At 36.5% G+C, this 18698-nt stretch overlaps 1 protein-coding gene across 2 annotated transcripts in view; it reads right to left on the reverse strand.

Annotated features, from left to right (window-relative positions):
* The window catches only part of FAM214A (family with sequence similarity 214, member A), a 119482-nt gene that overhangs the window by 34051 nt on the left and 66733 nt on the right, over positions 1-18698 (reverse strand). For both annotated transcript variants that reach the window (XM_012658055.1, XM_012658056.1), the window contains exons 3-6: positions 6060-6244; positions 4748-4950; positions 4335-4460; positions 1415-3233 (exon numbers count right to left, since the gene is read on the reverse strand). In XM_012658055.1, coding sequence (XP_012513509.1) covers positions 1415-3233; positions 4335-4460; positions 4748-4950; positions 6060-6244 — 2333 coding nt within the window. The remainder of the gene's footprint in view (positions 1-1414; positions 3234-4334; positions 4461-4747; positions 4951-6059; positions 6245-18698) is intronic.

Raw genomic sequence — 18698 nt, forward strand, 5'->3', positions numbered from 1 at the left:
ATTTGAGAAACTAATAAGTGAGAGAAAAATTCTTTTTCCTTGGGGCCATGGTGTTTTATTACGAAAACAGAATAAAAACTTGGAAAACAAAATGATCCTTTCTAATTTAATGAAAAAGTTATCTTTTATTGTTTTCTGTGCGTGAGTTATATGCAACTTCAAAATAGTTCTCGAGGCTCCCAAGGTGATTTACGTATGCTTCATGAGACCCTGGGCTCAAAACTAGCATGAGTTAAATACAACTCACATGGCAGTTAATGTGTTAAAAAGTGGTTTGGTGGGAAGTCAAATGAAATGAAACTAACTTAAATATTTTTATTTATATAGTGCATTAAAGCTTTACAAAATATTTAAAAATCATTTGATTGCCACAATTTTAAGACAGGCAAAAAAAGATTTATCAATCTTACTGTAAAATTCAAGAGACTGAGGTTTTTAGAAGTTATATGACTTATTCAGTGTCACTACAGAACTAAACTGAAGCCAAGACTGGAACTCAAGTGTTTTTGACCAATAGCTTAGTGATTTCCCTATAGATATTTTTAAAATCATTAATTGACTGATGTCACTACACAAGGGGCATGCCATTTGTACTAGGCCAGAGCTGCTAGCTAACAGCACATTAAGCTAATATGAATTTCACTTCCAACTGTTTGTTCTTCAGCAATTGTTCGTAAAGTATAAACACAAAAAAAGGCAACAAGAAGAATTTAAATGAACAAAGGACTTGTATAATCCACAAATTTGTCCTTGATTGTTATAAGGTAGTAGAAAAAACCCTGGATTATAAGAGGCGACAATGGGGGTTGCCAGTTGAGCCACTAAAGACTTGTACGTCTGCTTGTATGTCAGTTATTCTCTTTGAGTCTGAGCACTCTCACAACTGTCCTATCTGTCCCGTGGTGAAGTACCAAAAAGAATCAAGTGTTCCGTAATCATGTGATATAACTGAAAGCAATATAACAACATATAAAATCAAAGTATTATTTTATACACATTATATAGCATTCATTCTCCTGAATCCACAGACCAAATAGAAGAAAAATAGACCGTTGAGATGGGTCAGGGGGAGAGAGGAGAACAAAGTTATAAGACCTAAAGAATAGACTTAGTAGATCATGAAAAATTACTGCTCTATTAGCAGTTAAAAAAATTTTGGAAAAAAAAACAGGTATGGCTCCCTATTTTTTAAACCACATGGTATTTATTTCTTCTACTTACCTAACACTTGGTCTTAAGAGAATGGGTTATTTGCAAGGCTGTTAATACTAGTCCTGTAAAAGGTTTACTATATCAGACTGTGGGTTCTGTAGATAATCGCACCTTGAACCTTTATAATGAGATCTTCTATAAACAAAATTTAAATCATAACAAAAAGTTAAGAATTATATTTGAAATATTAGATGTTACCTACCAATGCCTCTGTATTTTTTAGTCGTTCACACGTAGACAAACAGTCTTTTATACTTCTTCTCTGAGAACATTTTTGAGATTTTTCATCAGTTGGATCTTCTTTCTTATCCTGTTCACTTTTTAATTGGACTGACTTTTTGCATTTGAAACCTTCATTATCTTTATTGAGATAGTTTTCTATGCTGTTGAGTTGAGTATTTTGCTCACATGTCTTAGGCTTTTTTGAGTCTTTATTCGAGCAGTTATTTTCACATTTGTTCAAATATTCAGACATTTCCAACACAGTAACTTTCATTTTTGAGTCAGTTTTTTTTGAATTATCAAATTGGAGGTTGTCAAAGGATTCTGGGTTACAATTCTCATTTTTTATTATTTTTTCCTTATACTTATTTGTGCAAATCTGTTTGTCAATACTATTGCAATTTGAATACTGTTTATCAATTCCATTGCTAATTTCTTGCTCCTTAAATCTGCTTGTCAAATCGATGTTATTTTCTTTACAATGAGACATATTTGATAAAGTCAATGAACTAGTAGCTTTGTTCTGTGTCTCCTGATATGTACTTTGGATGATTTCACTGGGATTGTTCTGACACTGATTTCTTATTTGAGGTCTAAAAGAACATTTTTCTTTACTATTGCATTTTAAAGAGCTAAAAGATTTATTAGGTATTAAGTTTTCCCCATCGCCGCTGTCTTCTAACAAGGAAAATTTTGTATGAGAAATGGAAACAGAAGAATCATCCTTATTTTTCTTCAACAAATTTTTGTCTTCATATGAACTCCTAAACACTTTAGAAGGGACTGATGTAGAGTCATGCATGTTGAATGACTGCCGGGGGACGTGTGATGTTGTTGGATCAATGTGCTCCAAGTGTTGAGCAATCCTTGCAATAACATCTTGCCGCTCCTGGAGTAAAGACCCTATCAAAGGATTAGTCTCTCCAACAGACTGACGAGAATAAAAACCATTAGAAACACAAGTTTCAGTTCGAGGAGTTTCTGGTTTTAGTTGAATTTTGCCTACATTGGAGTCTTCTGGGGAAGTAATCTCTGGACTACCGAAAGAAATGGAGAATGTTTCTTTACATTTTCTCACATTTTCATTTTCTTGCGAAACCCGGAAAAGTTTTGACTGAAGTGAACTAGACTCTTGAGTATTATATGGATGTCTGGAAACATGTGAAGTGCTTGGATCACAATGAATCAAATGCTGGGCGATTCTCGCAATAACTTCTTGCCGCTCCTGAATTAAAGAACCTATTAAAGGGTTACTCTCACCAACTGACTGCCAGGAACTCTGGCGGCTAGAGACACTGGAATCAATCATTGAAAATGATTTTAAAGTTCTCATTGATGTTTCATGTGACTTTATATGTCCTATACTACCAAAGCTCAGAATATTGGCTTGAGATGTCCCATAGTCAGATTTACTGCCAGTGCCTGGATTTAGTTTCACATTTTTGATGGCTGTAGTATATTCTGTAGCTGTGCCATTTTTTGCATGTAATACACTCTCGGGTGCCATGGTCCATGTTTGTTTGCTACACAAACGCTGTGAACTGTTTGTACTACATTGTTCTGCTTCATTAGAATTGCGGTCCTGATGGGTTTGATGTTCATGTTCTTGAATTCTTTTCTCATAAAGGCCAATATTAGTGTGAATACTACAGGTCAAAACTGGGTAATTAGATTGTCTGGGCAAGGACTGAACGCTGACTTTCAAGGCCACATTGTGAGAAACATTGGGAACAGGAAACACGTGCTCAATTGGAGTCTGTGAAAAATTCCACTGTAGGTCTACATCAGCCGCACTGATTCTAGAATTACACAGAAAGATATGGAATCAACGGATGATAAAAGTGATATCCTTATTCTTTTTTTTTTTTTTTTTTGAGACAGAGTCTTGCTGTGTTGCCCGGGCTAGAGTGCCATGGCATCATCTTAGCTCACAGCAACCTCAAACTCCTGGGCTGAAGCGATCCTCCTGCCTCAGCCTCCCGAGTAGCTGGGACTACAGGCATGCGCCACCATGCCCGGCTAGTTTTTTCTATATATTTTTAGTTGTCCAATTAATTTCTTTCTATTTTTAGTAGAGACGGGGTCTCGCTCTTGCTCAGGCTGGTTTCGAACTCCTGAGCTCAAACAATCCGCCTGCCCCGGCCTCCCAGAAAGCTAGGATTACAGGCGTGAGGGCTAGGATTACCGCGCCCGGCCTGATATCCTTATTCTTGTATGTTATTTTAAAAATGTAAAGCAGTCTTATACTGCTTTGCATTACCACTGAGGTTTTACTTTTAGCTACTTTACCACACACATCATTCTGATAAAACCAACATGAGGGGTACAATAGATTATGCTTGGAAGAGATGATCTTTATAAAAGCACTTGACCACTTCAGCTTTAAAGCTCAAGAATGTTATAATTTTGAAATATTAGCAAAATATAAAAAAAGGACTTTGTATTTTCTAATAAATAAACGGACTCAGCTGATTTTATTGTGCAAGGTGATTAAGAGACACTATCTCATGGCCATCTGCCGAAGAGGACAATTATTTTTTTAGCAGCCTGTATGTTTATATTTTTCAAGATGTCAAAAATTAAGACTATCATTATAGAAATTTAGCAGTCCTGAAAATTTTTCCACTTTACAAAGCATTAAGTCCATTGGTTCCCCAAAGTAAGCTTAAAAGTCCTTGGAATACTATTCTATACCAAATTTAATGCAACAAAGATAATTCATACCGATTCGATCTAGATTTCTCTATCCTGTTCCGAGAAAAACCTCAGTAAATTTTATCTATTTATATTTAGAAACAAAGGAAATAATCTATTTAAAAGGTAAAATACCATTCACTAGCTAACCAATGTGGTTGAATATGCACCGTCTTTTTTTGTTTTTTTTTTTGCCCTAGACATACCTGTAGAGAATATTTCGTGGAATAGCACCATGAGAGACACTCAGCCAAGCACTTAACTGAGAAAAAAACACAAATGAGCGGACAGCCAACAGAAGAGTCTTCTCCTCAATAAATCGATCACCACTCCTAAGGAAAGTAACAAAGTATAATCTAAATGTCAGCAAGTACAAAATAACTGAATTTTTGAAAGGTAGAAGCTAAAATAAACTTATCACTCAGGATGTGTGCTTTGAAGAGCACAGGAGTGCACTTACCAATGTCACCTGAAGTCATAATTATTAAATATAGGTGCTAAATATCTCAATTTTACTACACAGAGGAATTCAAAGACACGATACATTAAAATAATTTATAGGAATTAATGAAAAATTTGATTTACCAGGAACAACTTCAAACTAAGTTCAACAACTTACTGTCGAGGAACTGGCTCCAAGGTCCATCTTTCTAATAACAATGCATCTTGCTTAATTGCAGGATCATTTAGATCAATTCCTTCTGTGGTGGGTCCATCATCGCTGTAGCAGCAGTCTGGTAGTAGCATCACTTCCACCATGATTGGAAGGTTATTCTTCCACAACAAAGTGACCTCAGACCTGGTTCGTCTGGCTTGGCGACACTTAGAGAAAATGAATATAAGCAAAATGTCTCAATAACCCACCTAATTTTGTATTTAAATTTGAAAATTTGTAAAGTAGACATCTGTATTAGAAATGAGTCATCTATTACAGAGCTTTCTTCAGGCTTGGCTATTTAGGTTTCACTCTAGTAAGCTCTAGAAAGCAAGGATTAGTATTGAACATTTATGATATAAATTTTCTTGGGGAGGATATCTTTGTTCTATCTCGTGGAAAAAGAACTGCCACATACAATGTCTGATAGGCCTCTGAGATGGCCCAGCCTTGCTTAGTTTGTAAATTTCATCATCATTTCACAAGAGAGATAAATTCTTAAATCTGAAGACCAAAATATAGCTTTTTGTCATTAAGCACTCAAAATAGACAAGATTTTTTAAAGTTTAAAATTTTAAGCTGGGCATGGTGGCTCATGCTCGTAGTCTCAGATACTTGGGAGGCTGAGGTGGGAGAATTGCTTGAGCCCAGGAGTTCAAAGTTGGAGTGAGCTTACAAGCTAACTGCACTCCAGCCTGGGCAACAGAGCAAGACCCAATCTCTTAAAAAAATAAAAATTTTTTGGACTACATTTGAGAAACTAATAAGTGAGAGAAAAATTCTTAATGCAAATTATATACTACCTACTCAAATATTTTTAACAGTATTATATAAAAACATTAATATGCTAATAAAAACTATCCTTCCATTAAAAAAAAAAAAAGGAATCCAAGAGGGAAATTGGATAATGTAGGAAAAATAATCATAACATCAATTTACTAAATGAATGAACACAAAATAGACAAGCTAGGGCTGAGACTTTTAAAAATAAAAAAAGCTAAATCACAACAAAGATAGTCTTAAATGTAGCATATGAGAGGGCAGGTATGAAGTTGGCTGCCTACCTCCCTGCTGATCAGCAAAGCTACTTGTGTGCCTTCAAGAGTTGTTTAAGAGCCAACATTATTAGCTATGGTCCAGGATTAGGATTTTTTTCCTTTATAGTTATGATCAATTTTATAGTGAAACGTGAAGATTATAATTGTAATAAAGATGACAGAATTTAAACCAGTTTATATGAAGGCTAAATAGAAAGTGTTCAACATAAGGTTCTCACCTGGGCCAGCTTGTCACTACATTCATGTTTGGTAGTTACTGGGTAACAAGACTGTGCTGGAGGGCAATGGAAACTTTCCGTTCGACCTTTTATAGAACATTCAGGTGTTCGTCCTTCTGTTATTAGCAAAGCCAAAGAGACCAAGAACTCCTCTGCATCATATTCAAAATATTCATCTAGAGTATCTGGAAGAAAAAAAGGGAAGAAAAGTCCTCACTCTAATGTACTCTTAATAAAAACTCGTATGTTATGTCTAAAATAACTAATGTCATATTCCATATTCAAGTATATTCACTAACAAAGAGTGAAAAGAATAAAAAAGACATAATCAACATATAGTACACTCTTGATTCACAAAGTATGCAGAAGTCAAGAGATGGTGGATAATTCCAAATTCTAGTTAAACAGGACTAATTAAAATTATGGCATAAAATTGTTTTTATGTAAACTTCAGTTAAAACACCTAAGGTTTAGAAATACATATATCATCCTATAGCTAATTAAATTTGGGGATATCACGTACAATAATTTTTCACACCAATCTTCACCAACAGCAAAAAAGGCTAAAAAGTCTTATGTCTTTTTTAGTGATTTTATTGCTATCATTACATATTAGAAAAAGATACAGGTCCAACTGCGTGGTTCTCCCCTATCTCCCTTCCTTAACTAGTCCCTTGCTCTCATGGCAGTAATTCTGTGAACATTCTCAGCCAAGAGGTCCTCTCTGCCTTTGCTATACAAGCTTCAAAGGAAGAAATGCTGTAATTATCCAACAGAAAGAAGAGGTCTATTTTGCAATATATGGAGTGTAATATTTTGGCTATCATACAGTTCCAAATGATTTGTAAGTTTTTTTCACATAGTTGTCGTAATTTAAAAATTTTTCACAAGTGCTTTAATTTTTTCAAGAGTTAATTTTAAAAATTGTTAACTTGCTACACAAGTTGAGCATTCATGCACAAATCTGCACAATATTCAATTTGTTGAACAATCTTGAAAAAGTTGCCCTTATCTGTACCAATTAGGCAATAAATATTTCGAGTGCCTACTGTATTTTATGAGGTGATAGTGAGACAGAGTTGTAATGTACATAGTTCCTATTTTCCAAGTCTTTATAGTTTAGAGATAATTTTAAAAACAGAACAGTGCAGCATGGAATGGATCAAAAGAAAACGCAACTTAAACAGAGAATTTATGTAGAAAGTGTACAAAAAGTAAGGACGGGAGCCAAAATATGAATGGCCTTGTAGGGTATAATAAAGAGTGCCTATTTCTAGTGTCAGGAAGGCTTAGCAGGAAAGGAAAGAGCCTTGAGAGTAAATTTTATTGAAGTGATATTTTAAGGCCTGTTTGGAAAAGTTTCTCTAAAGTGACCATTGCGACATATAAAAATGACAGCCAACACAATAACTTATTATGTCAGGCATTGTCAGTTCTAAGTACGTTCTATGCATCAACTCATTTAATCCTCAGAGTAGCTCTAGAAAATGACAACTATTATGTCCATTTATAGACAATGGAAGCATGGAGAAGTTAAGTAACTTGCTCAAGATCAGTCAGCTAGGAAGCAGCAAAGCTGAATTTTGAACCTGAACAGTCTGGCTCGAGAATCTGGCTTTTAGTTCTAGTCTTACACAATTCATCCAGTTTATCATATGTCCCCAACTAAGCTAATAACACATGAATCCTACACTTTAAAAATTCTCAGACTAATAAACAATTAAATACACATTACAATGTGCTGCGATAACCACTAGTACAGAGGTGAGCAGTCTGCTATAAGAGCACAGACTGCCAGCCATAGTTGGGGTACATGGTGGAGGATAGTGGTGAAGAAAGCTTCCATAGCAGTGACCTGTTACTTAGGGCAAGTTACTTAACGTTTTCCTCTGTTAAATGAAAGTAACACCTGCCTATTTACCTCAAAGAGCTTTGGGAAGATCAGGTAGTACAAGGCTTTAACTGTTGAGATTGTCAAGAGCAAACAGTGGCAGTCTACTTTAAATTGTATGACCACGTTTTCCTGTTGCACCAAACTGGATACCTAACCCACATGGGGTCAAAGTGTCTTTCTCGGGACAATGGAATTAGGATTCAGAGATGTTAGTTGGTCTCTGCCTGCTATGACTAGAGCTGAGGTAACATACACTCAGGAGTTACACAGTGGCCATAGGATGCCACAGGAATGGAAGTGCAAAAAGGAGAATGAAACAAGCCAGGACATGAAGGAGAGACATAAGAGACCTTATGGCTACAGAAAGCCAGAAGAAAAGTAGTTGCCTGATTCCTGACATTGTTTCAGTCCCTCATGAGACCTATTGAGAGAGAACTCTGTATTCCTACTAATAAATTTCTTTAAGCTTCTTGAGTGGGTTATTTGTAATCAAAAGCACCTAAACTAATAGCTAAAATGTATTGTTTCGAAATCAGAGAAGTTACTCATCAAAAATAGAAAACACTTGATAGCCTATCAGCCTATTATTGAATGCTATGGGCTTAAGCGTTCCCTACCCCCAACTTAAATGTTAAAGTCCTAACTCCCAATGTGACTCTATTTGGAGATAAGGCTTTTACCTAGGAGATAGTTAAACGAGATTGTAAACATGAGGCCTTAATCTGATTGAACTGGGGCTTTAAAAGAGGAAGAGGTCCTCTTCTCTCTTTCTCCCTCCTCCTCCCATAAGAAAGGCCACATGAGCACACGGGGAGAAGGCAGCTGTCTGTAAGCCAGGAAGAGAGACCTGACCAGGACCTGACCATGCAAGTACCCTAAGCTTGGACTTCCAGCCTTTAAAACTGTGAGAAAATAAATTCCTGTTGTTTAAGCCACCAAAATCTATGGTATTTTATGGTAGCCCGATCAGATTAATACATTGAGGAAAATAAAACTTTCCAAAACTGTGATTCTTTCAAAATTTTAAATAACATTTTTATAATTAAAAAGTTACATATTTACTGAGAAATTTATCAAATTTAGAGAATAATAAAAATAAATAAAAAACCCAATCTCATTATTCAGAGATACCTATTATTAACCTTATAGTCTTATTTTTAAACATGTATACAACACTTAAAACAAATGTAGTTTCACATCCTATAGCTTTTAATCTTATTTTCTCATGGAATATTACACAGTCTACATTTTTTGGTATCATTAAGCAGTCTTTAAAGATGTGAAATTCACTTTGTAAGAGAGTCCATAATTTTTTCAGATCCACATCCATAGCCCTTTCTACTGCAATATGCAGTTGGCTGACCACCTCTCCATCATTATCTTGGGATCGACTATGACCCACTTCAGGCCTCCAACCAGAGCACCAATGTATGATCTCCCGAACTCTGTATACCAAAGCCCGGCTACAAATTCATCATTTCCTTCATCAAATTGTCTTCACTCTTTAACAAGGGTAGCTCTAAAAACTGCTTTTTAAACACTACCACTGAACACATCCTAAAAGAGCATCTGAGTATTTCTGCTGCTGAGAGAAATATACCAAAGAATTATACCTAGAAAACTACCAGATGAGATTAGGAAAGGACATACAAAGTGGGCACGGGAATGGGGAAAGTGCCATGAGACAGACATACAGAGACAGATATTACCAGGACTCCATGACTTGTTATCTTTATGCCTATGAAACTATAATATATCTCCAAAGACCCTAGTGGCTTACATACTAGAAACCATCAAGTTTAAAGTGATAAAAACTAAACTGTTATGAAAAAGTACTTTTAGACTGGGCATGGTGGCTCACACCTGTTACCCAGAGCTTTGGGAGGCCGAGGCAAGAGGATCACTTGAGGACTGGTTGAGGCCAGGAGTTTGAGACCAGCCTGGGCCACATAGTGAGACCTCTATCACTGCAAAAAATTAAAAATTTTTGCCAGGTGTTGTGATACACACCTGTAGTCCTAGCTACTTGGGAGGCTGAGGCACAAGGATCACTTGAGCCCAGGAGTTTGAAGTTACCATGAGCCATGACTGTGCCACTGTACTCCAGCCTAGGCAACAGAGCAAGACCCTATCTCTAAATGAATAATTAATTTAAAAAAAATCAATTTTGAACATATTTTTGACTAAAATTTTGTTGTTTTGGTCATTATCTCCCCAGACAGTATAAATTAAACAAACTCCAAAACCATCATTAGAATTAGCAGGCCCTTGGATGATTGATTGAACTTAGCTAGAGTCTTAAATATCTAACTGACAAATTTGAAACAAAGATTAAAGATAATAGTATTAAATATCTGTTAATTACCTATGTAACTATTACATAAGTATTGCAAAGAATACTATGGATTATACAATGGTATTATGAAACACATAAAATACTACCTAAGTGCAAGTGACTAGATGATGACAACTTTTAGGGATTTGTCCTGAAAAATACCTGAATTTTAATAAATGAGAATATTGAATCATTGTAGTCATTAGAAAAGTTACACAATTAAAATATTTATAATGTCAACATCTAAAATACCAGAGAGTAGAATTTACTGAAGTAAAAATATGACTAATAACTGGGAAATATGTCAGGCTAAAGAGAATTCAATAGACATAACTTGGTATTTTGAGGACGTAGCTTACGTTAGAAATAAGGTTTGATTTTAGGACATCTGAAAACAGTACACTTTTACAAAGACAAAAAATATTTCAAATCTAGACAAATATGGACTGCTAGATTTATCTTCTAGTTACATATTTTATCATAGAAGAAATAAATTATTTGATCTAATATGTAATACTGAAGATAACAGATAGGATGTCATCAATTTTCACAGGCTATGAAGAACAGATCACTGGACACCGGTGATTAATCAATCAAAACACAGTTCTGGGGGGCCCTCTACCTCTAAGATCTCAATGAGAACTGTGCTTGTACCGGGGTCTGACTGGGAGCTATGATGAGAGTCACTGCTTTTTAGAGGCATGCTCTTTTGGCTCTGGAGATTAGCCACCTTCTTAAAATTCCCCATCTGTTCTGTCCAACAAGAGAAGCAAGCAATTTAGCCACTGGGAAAACTTAGAATAATTGGAGTGATCCTTACATGAAATGGACTAATTTGGGAAGTAAATTCTTCATCACTCAATGTTTAAGGAGAGGCTGATAAACATTTGCCAGGGCATGCTTGAAGAGATTTATACATCAAGTGGGTAGCTGAATTAGACTTGTGCTCAGAGTTTTTTTTAACCTTGAGAGTCTATGAATCTCTGCTCTTTGGAAGCAGCACAGAAAAACCTGAGGAGAGAGACCAGAACCGTTACCTCCTTTTTGAGAGGCCCCAACCGGGATTGCTAATGTCGCTAGACCCTTGATTTAGAAGAAAAATCCAGAATAGTTCAGAGCTCTGTCTAAAGGGAATGGAAGAAGAGAGTCTTTCCCACCGCTGGGTTGCTATATACTGTTTATTTCTACAGCCTGTCAAGGTAGCAGAAAGATTCCAGGCCTCTCCTCCCATGGATTAAAATGGAAAAAGAGGCCTGGGAACAACCTGGGGGACTGCTAATAAGAAAGTTTATCTAAAAATAATGTCCTTGTAAATTAATGAAGGACAATCTGGTAATACAAGAATTCTCCTTCTATGAATTTATCCACAGGAAACAAAAGAACAAGTACACTGAGCCAAATGTTCAAGGATATTTATGAAAATGTTCATGCTAGTTTAAAAAAAACTGGAATCAACTTAAATGTTCAATATGGGACTGGTTAAATATATTGTGGTACAGTTATATCTAAAATAATGATAAAGATCCACTTTTGACAAAGAAAGATGTCTACAATGTAAGTGAAAACAAAATATTCAAAAAGAATGTTATGATGTGTTTGTGGAATCACATGAGCATACATATGCATAGAAAGACATACATATATCAAAGTATTACAGTCCCATAAAGAAAATACACACATATACTAAATTGTAAATAAATCATTATTCTCTCACTAGATAAACAACTCCTCCTAACTGAAAAATAATGTATAATACATAAAAGCATTACCCAGTGTCATGTATTTTTAATTAATTAGAGGTATTACTTTTTGTAACTCCTACTATCTCTTTAAAGTAGGTCATGGTTTGGTTACTTAATACTGCCATTTGTAAAGGCACACAAAGATAAAAGCATACTGGTTCTGGTGTTGAGAAATTGGAACTGAGCAGTTTGAAACACTTTTTTTCCCTTCTTTTTTTCCTGATATTTAGAAACAAACTTTTAAAAAATTAGGTGAGAACTACAATCTCATGCTGTTAATTGCGAGAAACATGGATATGAGTTGAGACACCTGAGAATGGATAGTAAAATTTAGTAGAAGACGTTATGGTCAAAGAATTGGACTCTCAGTCATGAACTGGGTGTTATCTGAGGAAAAAAAGAAAGAACTGGACTCTCAGTTAATTTAACTATTTTGTAGGTATTAATATTTCATTTATTCAACAAATGTTTATTATAAAACCACCATGTGTCAGATACTTTCATAGACACTGGAACTTGGAGCTTATATTCTAATGGTGGCAGAGAAAAGCAAAATAAAATAAAATAAATAAAAACAAAATAAAATACCACATGCTAAATGCTATGCCATAATTATAAAAAAGGTGATATGAGAACAATTACGTGAATGCTTTATAACAGTGGGTCAGGGAGGGCTTTTCTGGGCAGATAACATTTAAGCTGAGATCTGAACGACAAGAAGCTAGCCATTCAAAAATTAGGAGAAAGAACGTGTTGAGCAGTGTCTAAGGTGGAAATGAAGGGTCATGTCACAGGAACTAAAAGATGAGTGAGACTGGGATTATAGTGGCAGAAAAGAGAAAGCTGAAGGAGATGAAGTTTAGAAAGGTGGTCAGGGACTAAATCACATAGAATTTTAAAGTTAAGGTGAGGACTTTAGATTTTATACTAAATGCAATGGAAACTCATTGGAGGGTTTTAACTAGAGAAAGGACACAATCTGATCTCATTTTAAAATCATCACCTGGCTTCTATGTCAATAAAAGAACAGGGAAGGAGGGGCAGAGCAAAGTGGCCAAATAGAAACCTCCAGGGATCGTCCTTCCACATGAACACAATCAACAACAATCAGCACGAGCAAGCATCTTCAGAAGAACCAAAAATCAGGTAAGCAACCATACTACCTAGTTTTAACATTACATCAAGGAAAGAGGCACTGACAAGAGCAGAAAAGAGAGTCTTTCCAAAGGAGAGAGAATCTGTGTGCCTGGGGGGAGGGAGAGTGAAGAGACTGTGGGACTTTGAAATGAAACTCAGGGCCACCAGAGGAACATACCACAGGGTAGAATACTGCTGGTGCCCACAGAGGGAGTTTTTTGGCCAGGCTGGCCAGAGGGAAATCCTCCACCCCAAAGCACAAATTCCAGCTAGCCCCACAACTGGTAGACAAACAGCAGCCTGGGGCCTGGACTAAATTCGTAAAGCAGTTGGGCCACAAGGGCTGCGGTCCTTGGGCAATTCCTGTGGCTTTGTTGGCTCAGAGCCAGTGGACTTGGGATGCACATGACCCAGTGAGACACCAGCAGCTGTGGCCAAGCCAGCGCCTGTGTCACTACCCCCCAACTCCAGACAGTGCGGCTCAGAGGGAGTCTTATTCCACTTGGGGAAAGTAAACAGAAGAGCTCAGAGGACTTTGATTTGCAACTTGGTTACTAGCTCAGCCACAGTAAAATAAAGTACCAAGCAGACTTGAGGCCCCTGAGTCCAGGCCTTAGGTCCTGGATGGCAATGTCTGGACCCACCGGGGGCCAGAAGGAAACATGCTCTCTTGAAGGGAAGGACCTGTCCTGGCAGGATTCTCCACCTGCTAACTAAAGAGTCCTTGGGCTTTGAATATACACCAAAGGTAGCAAGGCAACAGTCAATACTGGCTATGGGTGAGACTGGGCTGGCTTCAGGTGTGACCTAGAGCTAGTGGCCACAAGGGATTGCCCATGTCACTCGTCCCCCAACTCCAGCAGTCCAGCATAGAGGGTGAGAGAAGAGAGTGAGAGACTTTGCCTGGTAATCCTCTCTCATCTTACCCAAGCTCACCAAGGCAGTACCACCAGGAGTCTGTGAGAGTCATAGCATTACTGGCCTTGGGGCACCACCAATGCTGAGATGGCTGCAGAGACCAGAGACTTAGACAACACTCAATTCCCTTTGAGTATCTGAAAAGCCTTCTCAAGAAGGATGGGTTCGAACAAGCCCACACTGTGAAGATTAAAATAAATACTTAACTCTTCAATGCCCAGACACTGATAAACATCCATAAGCATCAAGAACATCCAGGAAAACATGACCTCACTGAACAAACTAAATAAGGTACCAGTGACCAATCCCAGAATAATGGAGGTATGTGAACTTTCAGACAAAGAATTCAAAATAGCTGTCCTAAAAAAGCTCAGTGAACTTTAAGACAACACATTGAAGGACTTCAGAAGCCTATCAGAGACATTTAGCAAAGAGATTGAAATAATAATAAAAAAATCAAGCAGAAATTCTAGAGCTTAAGAAATCAACTGACAAACTGAGAAATGCATCAGTCTCTCAACAGCAGAAGAAGGAATTAGTGAGCTTGAAGACAGGCTATTTGTAAATACATAGGAAAGGAAAAAAAATAATAAGAAGAATGAAGCACACCTAACAAGATCTAGAAAATAGCCTCAGAAGAATAAATCTAAGAGTTATTGGCCTTAAAGAGGAGGTGGAGAGAGAGAGAGAGAGAGAGAGATAGATAGAGAGATAGATTGGGGTAGAAAGTTTATTCAAAGAAATAATAATGAAAACCTTCCAAACCTAGAGAAAGATATCAATATTAAGGTATAAGAAGGTCATAGCGGGCCGGGCGTGGTGGCTCACGCCTGTAATCCTAGCACTCTGGGAGGCCGAGGCGGGTGGATTGTTTGAGCTCAGGAGTTCGAAACCAGCCTGAGCAAGAGCGAGACCCCATCTCTACTAAAAATAGAAAGAAATTAATAAGACAACTAAAAATATATAGAAAAAATTAGCTGGGCGTGGTGGTGCATGCCTGTAGTCCCAGCTACTTGGGAGGCTGAGGCAGAAGGATCGCTTGAGCCAGGAGTTTGAGGTTGCTGTGAGCTAGTATGATGCCACGACACTCTAGCCCAGGCAACAGAGTGAGACTCTGTTTCAAAAAAAGAAGGTCATAGGACATGAAGCAGATTTAACCCAAACAAGGCTACCCAAAGGCATTTAATAATCAAGATTCCAAAGTTCACGGATAAAGAAAAGGTTCTATGGGAAGCAAGAAAAAAATAACATATAAAGGAGTTCTGATATATCTGGCAGCAGACTTCTCAGTAGAAACCTTACAGGCCAGGAGAGAGTGGCATGACATATTCAAAGTGCTGAAGGAAAAAAACCTTAACCTAGAACATTATTATATCTTGCAAAAATATCCTTCAAACATGAAGGAGAAACAAAGACTTTCCCAAACAAAAGCTGAGGGATTTCATCAACACTGGACCTATCCTACAAGAAATGCTAAAAGGAATTCTTCAATCTGAAAGAAAAGGACATTAATGAACAATAAGAAATCTTCTGAAGATACACAACTCACTGGTAATAGTAAGGACACAAACACAGAATACTCTGTTGCTGAAATTTCAGTATTATACCACTTATATCTTGGGTAGGAAGACTAAAAGATAAACCTACAAAATAACAACTTTTTGAGAGATAAATAGTATAAAAAATATGGATGAAATAACATGTTAAAAAAGGGGGGATGGAGTTAAAGGGTACTACTATTAGATTTCTCTTTGCTTGTTTGTTGTAAGCAGAGTTGTCACATTTCAAATAATTGGTTATAGAATGTTTTTTGCAAGCCTCATGGTGACCTCAAATCAAAAAACTTAACAATAGATACATAAAAAATAAAAAGCAAGAAATTAAAATACACTACCACAGAAAACTACTTTTAACAAAGGAATACAGGAAGGAAGAAAGGAAGAGAGGACCACAAAACAACTAGAACTCCAATAACAATGTGACAATATTAAGTCCTTACCTATCAATGACGACACTGAATGTGAATGGACTAAACTCTCCAATCAAAAGACACAGAAATGGCTGAATGGATGATGAAAGAAGAGTTAACTATAGGCTGTTTGCAAGAAACACACTTCACCTATAAAGACACATGTAGACTAAAAATAAAGGGATGGAAAAAGATATTCTATGCAAATGGAAACCAAAAAAGAACAGGAGTAGCTATACTTACATCAGAAAAAATAGATTTCAAGACAAAAACTATAGAAAGAGCCAAAGAAGGTCATTATATAAAGGGGTCAATTCAGCAGGAGGATATAACAATTCTAAATATATATGCACCCAACACTGGAGCACCCAGATGTATAAAGGAAATATTATCAGAGCTAAAGAGAGAGATAGACCCCAATACAATAATCTTTGGAGATTTCAACAACCCACTTTCAGCATTGGACAGATGATCCAGACAGAAAATCAACAATGAAACATTCGACTTAATCTGCACTATAGACCAAATGGACCTGATAGATAATTATAGAATGTTTCATCCAATAGCTGTAGAATTCATGTTCTTCTCCTTGGCTTATGGGTCATTCTCAAGGATAGACCATATGTCAAGCCACAAAACAAGTCTCAAAACATTTTTTTTTAAAAAATGAAATCATAGCAAGTATTTTCTCTAACCACAATGAAGTAAAACTAGAAATCACTAACAAGAGGAACATTGGAAAACAAACACATGGAAATTACACAGCATGTTCCTGAATGACCAGTGGGTCTATGAAGAGATTAAGAAGGAAATTTAAAAAGTTCACGAAACAAATGAAAATAAAAACACAACATATCAAAACCTGTGGGGTATAGCCAAAGCAGTAATAAGAGAAAAGTTTACAGCAATAAAAGCCTACATCAAAAAAGTAAAAATCTTCAAATAAAGAACCTGATGATGCATTTCAAAGAACTAGGAAAACAAGAGCAAACCAAACCCAAAATTAGTAGAGGAAAAGAAATAAAGATCAGAGGAGAAATAAATGAAGTTGAAATAAAAAAAAATTACAAAAGATCAATGAAACAAAAAGTTGGTTTTTTTTTGAAAAGATAAACAAAATTGACACGTTTAGCCAGACTAAGAGAAAAAGAGAGAGGACCCAAATAAATAAAATCAGAGATGAAAAAGGAGACATTACAACTGATACAAAGGATCACGAGAGATTATTATAATCAACTATATACCAATAAATTGGAAAACCTACAAGAAATGGATAAATTCCCAGACACATACAACCTACCGAGATTGAACCAGTAAGAAATTCAAAACCCGAATAATCCAACAACAAGTAACAAGATAGAAGCAATAATAAAAAGTTTCCCATCAAAGAAAAGCACAGGACCAGATGGCTTCACTGCTGAATTCTACCAAGCATTCAAAGAAGAATACCAATTCTCCTTGAACTATACCAAAATATCAAGGAGGAGGGCATACTCCAAAACTCATTCTGTGAGGCCTGTATCACCCTGATACCAAAACCAAAGACACAACAAAAAAAGAAAACTATAGGCCAACATCTCTGATGAACATAGATGCAAAAACCCTCAACAAAATACTACCAAACCAAATTCAACAACACACTAAAAAGATTATTCATCATGATCAAGAGGGATTCATCCCAGGGATGCAAGGATGATTCGACATATGCAAATCAATGTGATAAAATGTTATCAACAGAACAAAGGAAAAAAGCCATATGATCATTTCCATTGATACTAAAAAAGCATTTGCTAAAATTCAACATCACTTCATGATAAAAAAATCACAAAAAACTGGGCATAGAAGGAACTTATCTAAACATGATAAAAAGCCATATATGACAGACTCACAGCTAGTATCATATTGAATGGAGAAAAATTGAAAGCCTTTCCACTAAGATCTGGAACAAGACAAGGATGCCCACTTTTACTCCTGTTCTTTAACATAGTACTGGAAGTTCTAGTTAGAGCATCAGATAAGAGAAAGAAATAAAGGGCATCCAAATTGGCAAGGAAGAAGTCAAATCATCCTTGTTTGCAGATGATATGATCTTATATCCAGAGAAACCTAAAGACTCCACAAAAATCTGTAAGAACTGATAAACAAATTCAGTAAAGTTGCAGGATACATAATCAAGATATAAACACCAGTACCATTTCTATATGCCAACAGTAAATCTAAAAAAGAAACCAAGAAAGTAATCCCATTTACAATAGTTACATATTAAATAAAATACCTAGGAATAAACTTAACCAAGACATGAAAGATCTCTATAATAAAAACTATAAAATACTGGCCGGGCGTGGTGGCTCACACCTGTAATCCTAGCACTCTGGGAGGCCGAGGTGCGTGGATCGTTTGAGCTCAGGAGTTTGAGACCAGCCTGAGCAAGAGTGAGACCCCGTCCCTACTAAAAATAGAAAGAAATTATCTGGACAACTAAAAACATATAGAAAAAATTAGCCGGGCGTGGTGGCGCATGCCTGTAGTCCCAGCTACTCGGGAGGCTGAGACAGCAGGATCGCTTGAGCCCAGGAGTGTGAGGTTGCTGTGAGCTAGGCTAACGCCATGGCACTCACTCTAGCCTGGGCAACAGAGTGAGACT

Source organism: Propithecus coquereli, unplaced genomic scaffold, assembly GCF_000956105.1.
Source record: "Propithecus coquereli isolate 6110/MARCELLA unplaced genomic scaffold, Pcoq_1.0 Scaffold57, whole genome shotgun sequence".
In the NCBI taxonomy this organism is placed as follows: Eukaryota; Metazoa; Chordata; class Mammalia; order Primates; family Indriidae; genus Propithecus; species Propithecus coquereli.